A 15053-nucleotide genomic window follows, 5' to 3' on the forward strand; every position below is an offset into this window, starting at 1 on the left:
CTGCAGCAGCTCGACTCTGTCATGATTAATATTTTTTGTTTTCAGATGTGAAGTCTATAAGATGTTTTGGATTTATTTTGTTGCAGTTTTACATAAGCAAAGGAAAATATAAGTAACAAAGAGCAAAGCTAAGATCAGAATCTCACACTGTACTTCTGTTACAGCCTCCCAAATTCATTATGATATACATTATAAACAAGATCCATTACATCACAAAGTGTATTTACAAATATTTTCCCTGCTATTCTGGATTTTTTTTTAATCCTTCTAATATAAAAATTATCTGGAAAAGAATAAAGATTCACCTATAATACCTCAGCTCTTTCATTTTTCTAGTAATAATAGGCTTTTGACTTTTATTCATTCTTCTAATTCTACATCTTCAGAATAAAGCACAGGCAGTTTATTAAACAGCCATTAAATGTACCTAAACTGAATTGCTGACCATATTTTAATAAACTAGTGCATAATTATACTCTTCCATCTGTTTCACATAACATTTAATTCCTATGGTATGTAAGTCAAGATCACTTCTTTCCTCTCCATCTTGCTGGACGTGCCATAGTGTTTAATCAATCATACAGTACACACAATTGGTAATCGCAGATTATAAAATGACAAAGCTTATTGATATGGAACACAGGATGGTAAGGTCTCAGCCTTGAATGTGATAAGAGCATGAATTCCTTCCACAGAGCAAACTGCACAGTATTTACACAGTTGGTATTGAGAGGAGATCGTTAATATTGGTGATCAGCATCAATACAGCATTAAGTTTTAGTATTCAGTTTAATAAAATAACACTTTCTTTTTGAGATACAATAGACAAGAGTAACTTTTGTTTTTCCAGCATGCTCTCCATGCTTTTTCCACAATCTACTGAGCATGCTTCAAGCAAGAAGTGATCATGTAGCTTTATAAGCTTCTTATTTAATTGCCAGAAGAGAACAGGCTGTTTTCCAGATTCTAAATAGTTACATAGATGCTACTTCACTTAAAACTATTATACTATTTTCTGTTTCAGTGTATGGTGCTTTTCAGTGCCACAAAAGTTGGAATCTCCATAGACGCTGCCTTAATTAGGACCCAGTTCAGCTTCTACTAAGTCAGTTACAGGGCTGTTACTGTCATTAGTGGAAGGAGGATTTCCTTCTACAGAGAAGTTAAAGCAATTTATCTCTATGAGGATTGTGGGAGAAAGTTCACCCATAGAGACACAGAAACAACAACTAACAAACCCATACCTCAGAAGTACTTCAAAAGCTAACATTTCTTATTGGTGAAATGTAATCATGAAAAAAAAAAAAAACCCCAAACAAAAAAACACCAAAAGCAAATACAGAAATTTAGAACTCATTATGCTTTGGGGTTTTTTAGAGGTCAGATGGTTTACACTCATACAAAGCCATTTGTCTTTGTCAGTCACTTGTCAGCTGTTAGCTAAGCAAGCTGAACAAGAAAAAGCATGTCTAGAATTGGGACAAAAGAAACCAAGCTCTCCTCTGTTTTGCACAGAACGTTGTAGGGATGACATGAAACAACAGCAGGCATTTTTGTAAAAAAAGATACAGGAAGCAGAAAGTTTAGGCTTTAAAAGCTAAATTAGAGAAAAAGAAACGCCTCTGACTTCTCCAGGGCACCAGGTAAACTAGGATTAATGTGGTGGTTCAATGGTAGCTGCAAAGTAAATGGTTAAAACGACCAAGCAAGGTAAGTTACCATGACGGCATGGAATACAGCAAGAATGCATTCAGGCAACATTTCTTAAACTATTTTTCCTCTAACTTCTCTTGACCCTCTCATTAATGTTCCTCTTCCCCCACAACTGGAATTAAGACATTCTGATGGAAGCAATAAACTCACTCCTTCTCATATCCCACACAAGCACAAGGAAAGCCTTCGGGGGCCAGAAGGAAGACAGGAGGAACACAACTTGGGAAATGTGGCAACAAAGGAGTTATTCCTACTAAACATTAACCCTAGTTTGGATTCACAGGTGGTACTTTTCTTTCAAGCCTATTCTCTATTTCACAAATCTGCTTTGATAAATTTCTGGTACAATCCCTTACATGAAGAAATAACTTGCTCTTTTTTCTTTAAACTAGTTCTTCCACGTCCTAGACAAATGCGCTGATATTCCTAACTTGGTTAGCTCCAATTTCCCTGTGAAGTTAAAAATAAAAAGGCTCACACTTGATTCAACTGTGAGAAAAAACGTAGTGATAGCTTGAGGTACATTAGACAGCATTTTAAAGATTGGGGGAAAAAAAAGCATTATCAACTTGTGCCGTTGTGTTAAGAATAAATTAGTCCTAAGTGGAAAATATTGTAACAAGCCTGGCAAAAACAAAGCATGAATGACCTTACTAACCAGTCTTTCCATGGAAGTGCATGCCAAGGGAGGGGAGGCCTGAAATTAAAAAAATGATTGGATGCCTGACTGACAAATACACCAAAAAAAGTCACGCCACATCACAAAACACACCCTTTGACAAAGACCCAGTGGAATACAAGAGTGGCCCAGCTCATGGAGCCTCTCAGATAGTCCGCTTGCTGACATACTTCAAGCTCCTTTCTTCCCTTCTTGCATGACTGATGACACAGTGGCTGCTGCAGTACACAGCTCCTTTTAAATCAGCATTCTGTTGCCACTTCTGGAACCAGTCCTTAAACCTTTAACAGCAAATAATTACTATGCCTTACTCAAAGAATCCAGTATGATCTTCAAATAGGGAGGTCTGAATGAAATATAATGAAGTAGATCCTATTGCTAAACTCAATTAATCGTGCTTATATATTACCCTGTCTCTCAAATGCAACCCTTGCAAAAGGCCGGTGCTCAGATCTCTTGCTTAAGTTACTTGTGAAAGTCTGGCTCAAATGTGTAAATATTCAAGTTATTTTTGCATATGCAATGGCTAGACAGAAATTATACTCAAAGAACTTATTTTTTCTTTTACAGGATTCACGTTCATTTCCCTGTTTCCTGCAACTCTCCTTTTTTTTTCTCTTTAACTGAAACCACAATGAATACATTCTTTAATGTAAATAGTGTGACATACTTTTACATGAGACACTGGTGCTGTGATCAACAAAGAATGACTGAATGGAATGGTCACCACAGAAAAAGAGACATGGAAGCAAAACCACAGAGGAAGCATGAAGTGGAAAATGAAAATTATTCTAAATATTTCAGTAAATAAGTAATGGTGTGATAGCAATAAGAATATGTTTAGTTGTAATAAATATATCATTTGTCACTAAAAGGACAGTACTTGCCAATTATTATCAGGTATAATGAAACACACTATCCAACTTCATAAACATGTAATTCTGTGCTATGTCTAGATATGACAATGTTTATGGTCAGAATTACTGCATGCCAAGCACATAAACATAATTACAGAACACAAAGGAAAGGAAATGGAATGGACTGATTCTCTCCTCCCCAGGTGATATATCAATTCTGGTGCCAGATTTCACACTGTTTACCTGATTAGCCGGTAAATTCCAGGACAAGGAATGATGTATTTTGATTAGATGAATGCAATCCTGAGGACTAGGGATTTTGCGGGAGAGCCAATTACATACATTTATGCATTCAGTTCTCATTTTCACAAAATGGCAAAGTTCTATAAAATATATTTGTAGATTGCTTGTTCTGCAGTTACTTAGACAAGGTAAATAATTTAGTGAAATAACTGCAGAATTTAAGTCCACAAGAGACCTCAAACTGTAAAACAAAAAAGAAATAAAAAAAAAAAAATCTTTACAGTTTTTTAAAAAGTATACACACATTTCCAATTAGAACCAAGCTGTTTATTACACATATGCTAAACTTGTAAAGTTCAGAGCCCCCACTGATAATAAATTCCTGTGGAGGAGCATCTTTTGTTTTCCTCTTAATGCTTAGGATGAACAGAGAAGAGCTATCCATATGAAGGTTTTGCAGAAAGGAACCGATGGTTAAAACTAGAATTTGGCAAATACACTTATCTGTTGAGTGGCAAATAAAATTCTGCAAACGTTTTCAGAGAAAAAAATTGATGGCCTGTTTAATCTAAAATATAATTGTCAATCATTACATGATTTTGCTACAATACTTGATCCTACATCTCTTTTGTTCTCTACATACCCTATGGGAGGGGTTGGTTGGTTTGTTTGAATTAAAGACTGAGTTGGCCTGATGATGTAAAGTATGGTATCTTTGATATACTTAAGGAATAAAATAAATGCAGTCATATTTAATGGCAATATCTGTGTGAATCATGTGATGTCAAAGGAATAACATGCTACACCATTTCAGCCAGCCAGGAAATACTTCATAGATGGAATAGAGTAATGCCAGAAGATCACATAATATCACTAAACTAAACCAAAGCAAACCTTCGCTGTATTGTTTCCTCAAATTATTTTTTCATTTTAAAGTCTTGCCACCATTCAACCTCCTTTCTCCCTTTCAGCAAAGAAGCTGGCAGAAGCCAACTATTGTCTCTAATGACAGCAGAATCAAGACTTCAGTCTCAGTTACAGGATAAAAGCCAGACTACAGAAAATATAGGCATATGCCTACTTAAACAATCCCGAAATGTGGGTTGATAAAGTGGGTGGAAAGTCACTCTTCATAATTTGACACTGAACAACTTAGTTCTCTCCAATCTTTTTGCCCTCAGATTGCAAATGTTAAAATACAGGGCTATACTTGTCATACAACTTGATAAAGTAGTCTGCCTATGTTACACTAACTTGTTTCCTAAGCAAATGGAGGCAGTAAATCTTGAGTTAAAATTTCACTTCATGTTTTTGAACAGTTTAAGAAATCAGCAGCCGAGTATGCCCTTTTAAATAAGTGATATTTTTTCAGCCACAAGTAGATGATAAAAAACTTCAGTCTTCCAAATATACAAGTTAACATACATTTCACAGACATACAACCTTGAATATGAGTCTAGGATCAAATTCTATATTCCTTTCCCATGTATGTGAACAGCTCCCATTTACTTTAATAGGACCAGTAAGTCCACAGAGAGTGTGGTCAAAATTAATGTGTTCAAAACTGAACTTAAATGGAACATCATGCTGTCATTCTCTACACCTCTGAAATACAGCTTGCTACTGTGACTGTTTCATCTTAATCTTGTGCATGCATTTTGCGCAATCATGCCTTTATCTCTACTTTCCTTCATATATTTCCTGAAAGTCAGAAGTTTAAGGTGCATCACAAGAAAACTCATTTTGCCATTTTTCACAATTTCAAGGTATCCAGCACCCCACAAAAATATAGTTCTAAGTGTTTTTATAAACCTAAGAATTGTAGCATCTGAAACTTTCCTCCAAAATTAGATTCAGATTTTTATCCACATCTACCATTCATGGCTACTAATCCAGCTACATTATCTCCGTTTTCCAACTACTGCCTTTAACTGAAGATTAAGCAACTCAAAGATGGATTTAATTTTAGCTTATCTATTTGGCAAAGATACTCCACAGAGCTTCTAAAAATAGAATTTTCATTACCTGGGAGCGACTGTGGGGAGATTTCTTGAACTTCTGGTGTTTTGGATTCAGCGGGCCATACTCGAGTTTCATTCTTAGCTAAAGGAACAAAGACATTAGAGAGTAATTGCAAAGCTGTATCTGCTGCATTCTACCACAGATTTATTTCTGTTCCACTTCAGTTTGCCAAAGTAAACCAACATGGATAAATGTGGAAAGCTGAATACCTTTGGGAATCAATGAACTTTCACTGCACAATCAGTACAAGTATCTATCTAGCTATGTTAAACACATGCATTTTTGTTATTGTTTTGTTCATTAAAAGATTCCTTAAAAATAAATTTACAGCAAGCAATTTAATGCCTTAAGAATCATTTTGTTCACAGTGCAAAATAGTTTTTAGTGTTTTTCATTTGTCTAGCATTTGAGCATTAACAGCAAAAACGCTTTTCAAAATTCAAGGATGTAATATAGTTCTAAGCGTTATACAAGAATAGTCTAATCACTTTTCAATTAAACTGGAATTGTCACACTAGTCATGTCCTTACCTTCCTTTACTTCTAACAATTACAGTGGTATGACAATAGCCTTCTATTCCAACAGATATAAAGATATTCCAGCAGTGGATATAGGGAAAAATTAATTAATTTTTACTTGAATAATACACCTGTTGGGTTTTTTCCACTGAGGACTAAGGCACTATATTTTGTGGGTTTTTTTCTGGACTACTATTCTTTTTAAAAAAAGCTAGTAAGTTACTGACTAAGTAAACAGAAAAAAAATACTTTGAGAATTTAATAAATATGATATTCTGTGATGGAATATTTTGACTTTTCTAAATAAGACAGAATTAGAATAGTTGCAGTATGCCAGCAAATCATAATTAGTCATAACTACACACACAGCATAAACCTTATTGCATTTTATTGTAGACATACATCATTCTCAGGCATCAGTGAAGGATATCTGTATAGATTTCAACAATATGTCTTTTTGTCAATTATTTTATACATTTAAATTTTCTCAGAATATTTTTGCTTTCCAAGCAATGACTCTTCCCTGTTTCACACTCCTTTGAAATCCAGTAGTCCCTTGTGTGTACACCCATTACTTCATGTTCCTACATAGTACACAGAACAGAACAAAACATCCCTTGCCTGCCCCAGTTATTTTCACAAAGTTGTTTGTGTAATCTACCATAAAGAGTGGCTCCAAAGTGGCATCACACTGGCTATCTGTTTTTTATTTAATTTATTTTTTATTTTAATTATTTTCATTTAAATTTAGAAGTCCAAGTTCTAAGCTCAGCCAGCTGAGGAAGCTGGACATCTCTGGGACAACTGAAGCTACCTTTGTCTTTTTCCCCATCTTTTGCTCATAGTCACATTCTGCCATTTTTCCTGTGCACGCTACTGAACCTTATGACCTATCTGAAACCACAACATTGCTTTCCTAGAGAAAGATACAATTCTACTGGTAGGAAATGAAAACAAATATAAAAGTTCTAGATACTTTAGTCCAAAACTAATATTGGAGGTCTTAAAATATGGTTTACTAAAAGTAAGGGGTATGAAAAACAAATTTGTCAATATATGGTTTACTGAGTTTTAATGGTACCTTTGTTACCTGCACATCATATACATGTTAAAACCAAACTAGTAATGATAAACGCCTTGTTTTCCATGCTTGCTATTCAAAGAAAATATTAGTAATTAAGTTAACAATGTGATTAATTTTATCATCATGATTGAAAACCAGTCACGGTCTGTAATGTAAATACTGCAATTAAGTTTTTTTGCTTAGCTTAAGTTTTCAGTAGCCACAGATGATGCTAACATTTGTCTGTCAAATGCTGGTAAATACTTCCAGATACTAATTTTTAAGGAGTTCAGCCTCAGTCCAAACATATTCTTACTCAAACACATTAAAATATTATTCTACTGTGTAGCTCTACCCTTACACATGCACAATATCTTAACAGGAACAAGCACTGCTGTTTTCTCCCTGCAAAGCAAGCCAGTCTGAGAATGTGCCGTGGCCAGCAATGGAGCAACAAAGTAAATTAAACAAAGCAGGAATAAGAAAGGAAAAAAATTTGACCCAGTTGTTCAGAATTCAAATTAAGTATTAAGACTAGCCAAGCCAAAAGTCATCAGGTCCAGAACTCTACTCAAGGGATCTGTGAAATGCACTGGGGACATTATTAAGGTTTTTAAAGATAGCTGCACTTCCCACAATGACGTTATTTAGAGATGATATGCTGGTTTACACATCTTAAACAAAAGCCTCAATTAATCTTTTTCCTGCAGGTTTCAGGCATATTCACAAGATACACACGAAACCTGCACTGAAATGTTCTAATTTCTGGCTACCATTTTTTCATGGATTTAATTACAGAAAATAATCTCTTCATGAAACAATTTCTCACATATACTCAAGCCAGAACTCATATAATTAAAATTCACTGAAAATCTGGTCTCTCAAATGGACACACGAACTTACATTTTTAAAGACATATATTGAAAGACATAACCTGTGAAAAAAATAAGTTACATTGTAAAACAAAACAAAATCCTGAGAGTCCATAAACGTGACTAGTTTCCTTCCTTTCCTCTAGGGATCAAAGCTACTCCATATTCTTTTAAATGGCTGCAAAATACCTTAAAAACCTATTCAGATGTTTTTAAATAAGTGAATTTCTATGAATCCTTATAAGCCCAAGCTAATTATTAATCAGACAAATAGAAAAAAAAGAAGATAAAAGAGGAAAAAAAAAAGGGCTTTTCTGCTTGCATACATGACCTCACATTGCTACACTTCTGATACTGCTCATGAACGATACAAGCTTAGTTCATTTCTGCTTACCGAGTTTTTTCCTGGATGCTTGAGGTATGTCGTCTATTGTCAGGACAGGAGGAAGTTTCTGCTGAGTTTCATTGAGACCTGGAACAATAAGGTGCACTACACAGAAAGATGTGTGCCATTAATTCCACAAGAGCTGAAAAATACACAGTCTGCCCTCCGAGATATGTAAGCAACTACTACTGAACCGTTGGGAGTTTAGTCTGAGTATCTGGGAAATGAGTTAGTTCTATTCAGTAATTATTACTCCCGTTTGGTGCTATTTCCCCTTTACACCACTCACTGTATTACCACCATTTCACTATTAATCAGGATTGAAAACAATTCAATTCCATACTGGAGCATACAACCCTGGACTACTGCAGTATCACAGATGCCGGAACATTCTGTCTGGTGGGCCAAGAAGACTCAACACCAAACGTGGATAGTGAGTATCTGTTTGATTCACATCAATACATTAAAACTCACACAAAGCAAACTTAAGCCAAAGTTACGTAGTTCCATAAAGTATTTCCATATATATATAAAGGACTAAATACCTGCCTGAATCCAGGAATAAATCGGTCACAAGGTGCATGATGCAGTGAGCCTTTCCTGTCTATTTTAGGCAGACCAGTAGTTCACTACACTAAGCACTATATGATAAGACTTTTCCCTACTTTTATGTTCTAAGCCAATATTGTATATTCTTATAGGTCAAACAAGAACAGAAAGCATGAAACTGAATGGCTTGACAGAAACAGTTATGCCCCAAGATCTAACATCAAGCTCTAATTGCAAGGAAGGTTATAATATCTATCACTATAGCCTAATATCAGTACAGGCTTGTATCTGTAGATGGTATGTTATCATACTACCTTAAAAAACACAAAAAGAACAACTCCTGATCTCAGTAAGATCTTTGACACACAACTTTACTTGAAGTATGAAAGAACTTCTTGGCTTAAACAGTGACATTATCTTCTTTAAAATACTATGACAATAAAATGATTCTATTTCCCTTAGGCTACATCATCCTTGAATCATCTGTACCACCATAAAATTTAACAAACACTGTCTGAACCAGCTGCAAAATACTCTTTGATATGCAAAGAAAGAACTACCAAGATCAAGCAAATTCAAAGTATTTACACGGCTCTAATTTTCAGCCAAAGATGAGAAAAAAATAATAAAAATGTCTTGTAGTCACCTAATATTGCTCCTGGCAGAGAAGAACTATCCAAAGTTTTTGACTGTGTCCGATTTTGAATAACTGTGGAGACAACACAGGGATATTAGAAAATAATTTTTAAAAACTCAAAACAAGAAACAAAACCACACCCGAGACAAGCCTCAGCATTCTGAAAACCTTCCCTTAACTTAATAATTGGAGATGAGGACACCATCCTAATCTTTTCTGTATTTACATTCAGTTTAAGAGACTGCAAACTGTGTTTCCTCTGTATCATCTCTTAACGGTGAATCTCCTTCCCCTACCATATCAGTTTTATATCCTTAGCGAAAAATGACATTCTATGCTTATGCTAATATAGGGCCAGCTCCAGGCTATCTCATTACCCTGCCATTCACAAGTCTTCAAAAAAGATGCAGGTGAAGTAAACGCCAATACAGTCATATTCTAATGGTAATTACCGTATTTTGCTTTCACACCATGCTCCAGTGTTTTCCTGTCCCTGAACTGTGAACTACCTCCAAAGACAATTTGCTTGATTTTGTTATTTAAAGTTATTCACAATACAGTTTCTGTTGGCAAGTTTTAATCTGCAGCTCATTTTCTATCCACTATCTTTAAGTAGTTCATTTTCGAAGATTACACTACTATACTACCTCTCACTACTAGAGAAAAACAGGCATTTCTAAAGGGCAGTATGTTTAAGCGTAGTGTAGGTATCTCTCTCCGCTGACCAGGAAAAGGAAAAAAAGGGAGTCTAAGTCAATGACTTAGCTGAAGATACCCACAAAAAAGTTTGGCAGCATGAATCTTATTTATACTGCTGCCCTTCATGCCTGACTATCAAGTCATGCACAGCTGGGAGATCAACATACCTGGACAATCCAGTTGAAAAAGAATGGATACTAGCAGAAATCAGAACTGATTGGTATCCATGCAATGACTCAACTAAGTAATTGTTTATAATGCAATGTAATAGCTCATTTTATTAACACAAATAGGTAACAGCTTGACAGTATTTGTAATTAAAGGATATGATAGTTTATAAGGTTCCACCTATTCTAAAAGGAAACTTTCATGACGTTCACATCTGAATCAGAATATTTTTTCATTTTAAGTTACTCTTGCAGAGCGTAAGAATCATTTTAAAAAATATACAAATTTACCTTGTTTGATTATTGTGACAGGGACCAACTTCTTATTATCACGCAGTGTAAGCTGAGAGAAGACGAGGGGAAAAAAAAAAAAAAGAAAAAAAAGAAAAAAGCCTTGGGATAACTGCCATAATAGTAACTGAACTTTCTTAATAACAAAAAATAGAGGGCTCTAATCCAATACCGTGCCTGCCCCAAGTTAACACTGGATATGGCTCTGGCCCTAGCCACTGAATGTTACACTATTGCTTCAATTCCCATGGGCTAGTATAGTAATACTGCATTTTGATCTCCTTTTTTCAGCTTGAGATGTTTTGCTTCATAAAAACACAGTACTGGACAGCTTAGGAATCCCCAATCCTTTTTTCTTTTAACAATATCCTCAGCACTCACTGGGGAGTAGTCCAGAAAGCTAAGAACAGCTGAAATTTAACTACAACAAAACATGTAAAACATATGCAATTACAAATTTGGTCACAGGATATAATTATATTCTCAGGAATAGTATATTTAGAACACAAACTATTCCAGAAACACGTGTACATTTGTAAACTATCAGCACTCTTGGGTGTATAGTCTGCTTAAAGTAGATTAACCCAGAGTCATTTAATTTGGTGAAATTGTTTCCAAAGTACAATTGGCCAGCCACCCATGTTCTTCTCACACTTTTATGCTAAATACTTGGACTTTTCTGGTGTTCACTTATCTTTGACCCAGATTACTTTTTGCCTAAGTGTGAATCTTTTCCAGCATTTTGATACCACAAAAATAAGGAACACATCGATGGACCCCATATTTATTAAAAGGAAGAAAAAAGCTGATTCCAAAGATTAGAAATCAGTATTCATTACCACACATGGGTACTAAGACCAACTTCTGAAAGCTTAATAATACACTCAGGTGATGAGAGGAGGTAGACTGCAATGCCAGCAATATAAAAATGCTAACTACATTAAATGTGGATTTTTTTTTTCAGTTATATCTGAGTTACAAGAAAGGAAAAACTTCAATTACCTCTCTGTATTAAATCTACACCGCTAAAATCAGAATCAGTTGATGTTCATTTTGCACTTCATGACATCTGGTCTACTTCATGTGGAAGAACACTTCCATGAAAATTCAGCATTTGATGACAAAGGTTTAACTATTTACCTAAGAATAACTATTTTTGCTCTATTCTAAATATTAAAAAAAACCCCAAACCTTTAAAAGCAATAGTTGGGTACACATCAAACACATAGCAAAGTCTAAGAAGCTGGAAGAAGGCAAATCTCAACAAGTAAGATGGCCCTTTCCTCAGGGAAATGGATGGAGGCTGCTTATTCTATGAAAGTCACTACTTTCTGCTACCTAGTAACAGTTTTGCATTTGCATGAACATGGTTTGAAATTAAGTGGAGGTTTCAATCATTGTCATTAATGAAGCATACAAAATAATCTTCCTTTTTTATTGCTTACTATTTTTCCTTTATTATTAACAAGGTTTACATTTCTATTTTGCCTTCTACTGAAAAAATTGCGTTGCAGATGATCAGCTCTTGAAGTAACCCTGCTATTCATGTGACTACCAAGTAGGATGAGATGCATTTATCAGAAAAAGGTGTTCATTTTATTGTATTTCTCATCAGGAGCCCTACAATCAAATATACAGCTCTCAACTGGTAGTGAGCACTTGTGTAACTCTAATGCAGAACTTCTAATCATAATTATCAGTCCTTTTACTAGCAAAAGCTTCTTAGATTGACAAGAGCAAGCTTGTTGAATAACAACAGATTACTGTAATGACAGCAATATGAAAATGCTAAATACATTAAAATACATTCAGAATTTAGTTTCTCACTCAAGAACAAATAATTGACATGAAATCTGTGTTCCACAGCTGCTGTAATTACACTGCTCACCTGCACAAATCTACAAGTGCTGCACTTGAAATCTACCACCATATTGTCAATCATCTCTTCTCAGTCTCCCAAAAGTGACTACTGTAGATATTTTTATGTCTAGTAGAATTCACTACTTGACAAACTATTTCAGAAACATCAGCACATGATCTGTAGCAATGGCACTGATCACTATATTTTCCAGACAGAGAACATAAAGCACATAGGTATGAGGAACATTAGTTATTAAAATGACTGTGGCATCTCCATGAATGAAGGAAGATGGCAAATAAGGTACTACTTAGTTTCACAGGAAAATTAGAGATTTAAGTTATACCATAAGTCAGGCATCTTAACTTCTGACCATATATCTATGGCATATTATATAAAGGACTGCAGTTCTCAGACATTCTGTCAAATGGCATATAGCAACATTACTTTTAAGTGACACTTGTTCTTTCTGCCTCTCTGATATTCCAGTACTCTAAAAAGCCACAAATGACTGGCATACATGTAAGAGACTCCTTAAGGAAGCATTACGGTCAACCTTGGATTGAGAAGTTTTGGAAGAGCAGGCATGTTGTCTTCTAGAGTTTAACAAAGGATAGAAGCTAAGAGTCCTGCTTTTTGGCTGGAAAAAAATCAAGGATGATCCCACCTTTCAGACTGATATTATGAAAATACAGGAACCTAATCAGACAGAAGAGGAAATAAATTTCTACTGCATTCTCTCCACGCTACCACCACTCATTGTTTATGAAGGGAAAAAGAATGACCATCTCTAGAGCTCTCCTTTTCTTCCCCTCTCTCATTAGTTGTAGCTCACAGCCCCAGGAGCTTAGTCAAACTTAAAGGATGAACCTGCCAAAAGAAACACAAGCTGATATGTGACCAATGTTGAAAGGGCAGAATGACTAGATGGATTGGTAATGTTGCTTTAATAAACAGCCTTTAAAAACGTCTCCTTACAGAGAAGGGTTAGGACCGTGCTGATATGAGCCAGTTGTGTCTTTGGAGCAAAATAAGGCATAAACAAAGCTTGGCCTAAATAACACTCACTCTGTCTTTGCTCTGATGATGCGATTGCACCACTGAAACATACCCCACCTAATACTGTGGAAACTTAAGTAATAACGTAAACTCAAGAGCTGGCCACTATCTGCTTCCCAGCCTTTGTTTTATGGCTTTTGCACCACCAGTGTGAGAATGATAAGAGAATTTTTAGAATAATCTACGGAATGTTTTCATGATATTTCTGTGCAGGGTGATAAAGCAGTACTTCTCTGGAGCTAAGCCCTGTGAAGCCGACCAAAACCACTAGATGTTGGCTTCGGTCCTCCTTTCATGCTTAAGCTGTGCAAATATTTGGAAAACTGTTATAGCTCACTTTCTCAGGACTTCTCTCGCATATAGAATCCCTACTTCCAGAGAAGCAGCATAACAGAGTCAGGGTCCTGGCACACAGGGTTTGCTAAGAGGAATAAAGGAACTCAGCTTGCACTCCATATGCCAGAATGAATTACCTGGTCTCGGGCTGTCACACGTAGCTTTAAAGATGCTTATGGGACCAATGGGAAGAACAGTAAAGTTGCTTTCATCAACAACACAATGAGATGAGCTCCTTCCTGAATATCTAATAAACTGGCTTCATATTACTCACAGATAAAACATTTTCTCTTGAATGCAAGACATGACTATGTTGCCAATAACCTAAGCATTATACTGCTCTAACTCTGTATGTAATGCTATAATTAAAGTATTACTGTCCTAAATGAATACCTAATTATTTCTACAAGAAAATGTATGTAATAGACTGTGGTTTGATTCCTGATGGAATTCCAGGTCTGATAATTACAGACCGCTTACAATATGAAGAATGAACAATGAAAGACCATACATGACCATTTCCTACCATGAAAACACTTGGAAAATTAGAGACAGAAGAGAACTGTGAAGAACAGATTGTTCCCTTACAATAATCATCACTCATGAGTCAACCCTTTAAAACGTCTGAAGTAACAAGGACTTCTACAACTTTTCTTGGGAAGTTATCCCATAGCCTACCTCAGGGACAGTACCTTAAAAACAAAGCAAAACAAAAAAAAACCCCAGAAGATTAGCTGCTGAAACTTGCACTTTGATGAAAAATTAAGGAAAGGAAATATGAAGAAACCAATTTAATCTCATAGTAGAGGAGGTAATGCTCAAGAGTTACAAATAAAAATGTCTATTTTTCACTGTATTAAAACTAGTCTACTAACAGGTTCAATCTACAGACCCTTCATTTCTGCTTCAGCTCTTGGAAGCAAAAAGTATCTGTGTATGTGAATCCACAAACACATGAAACCCACCCATGCTTGCTTGACCGCTGTTACAGCAAATGCCAGATGAGGAAAAAAAAATGAAGAAATTAATAAATATTGATATTTATTTGTTTATTCATAAAAATCTTTGAATGCTTTGATGAAACAGTTAAAAATGCTACCTCGTC

The 15053-nt window shown here is 35.5% G+C and overlaps 1 protein-coding gene across 10 annotated transcripts in view; it reads right to left on the minus strand.

Annotated features, from left to right (window-relative positions):
• The window catches only part of LOC115343670 (ABI family member 3 binding protein), a 170152-nt gene that overhangs the window by 100458 nt on the left and 54641 nt on the right, over positions 1-15053 (minus strand). For all 10 annotated transcript variants that reach the window (XM_030019930.1, XM_030019928.1, XM_030019922.1 and 7 more), the window contains exons 7-10: positions 10696-10747; positions 9548-9610; positions 8362-8457; positions 5518-5595 (exon numbers count right to left, since the gene is read on the minus strand). In XM_030019930.1, coding sequence (XP_029875790.1) covers positions 5518-5595; positions 8362-8457; positions 9548-9610; positions 10696-10747 — 289 coding nt within the window. The remainder of the gene's footprint in view (positions 1-5517; positions 5596-8361; positions 8458-9547; positions 9611-10695; positions 10748-15053) is intronic.

Source organism: Aquila chrysaetos, chromosome 7 (genome assembly GCF_900496995.4).
Source record: "Aquila chrysaetos chrysaetos chromosome 7, bAquChr1.4, whole genome shotgun sequence".
NCBI lineage: Eukaryota > Metazoa > Chordata > Aves > Accipitriformes > Accipitridae > Aquila > Aquila chrysaetos.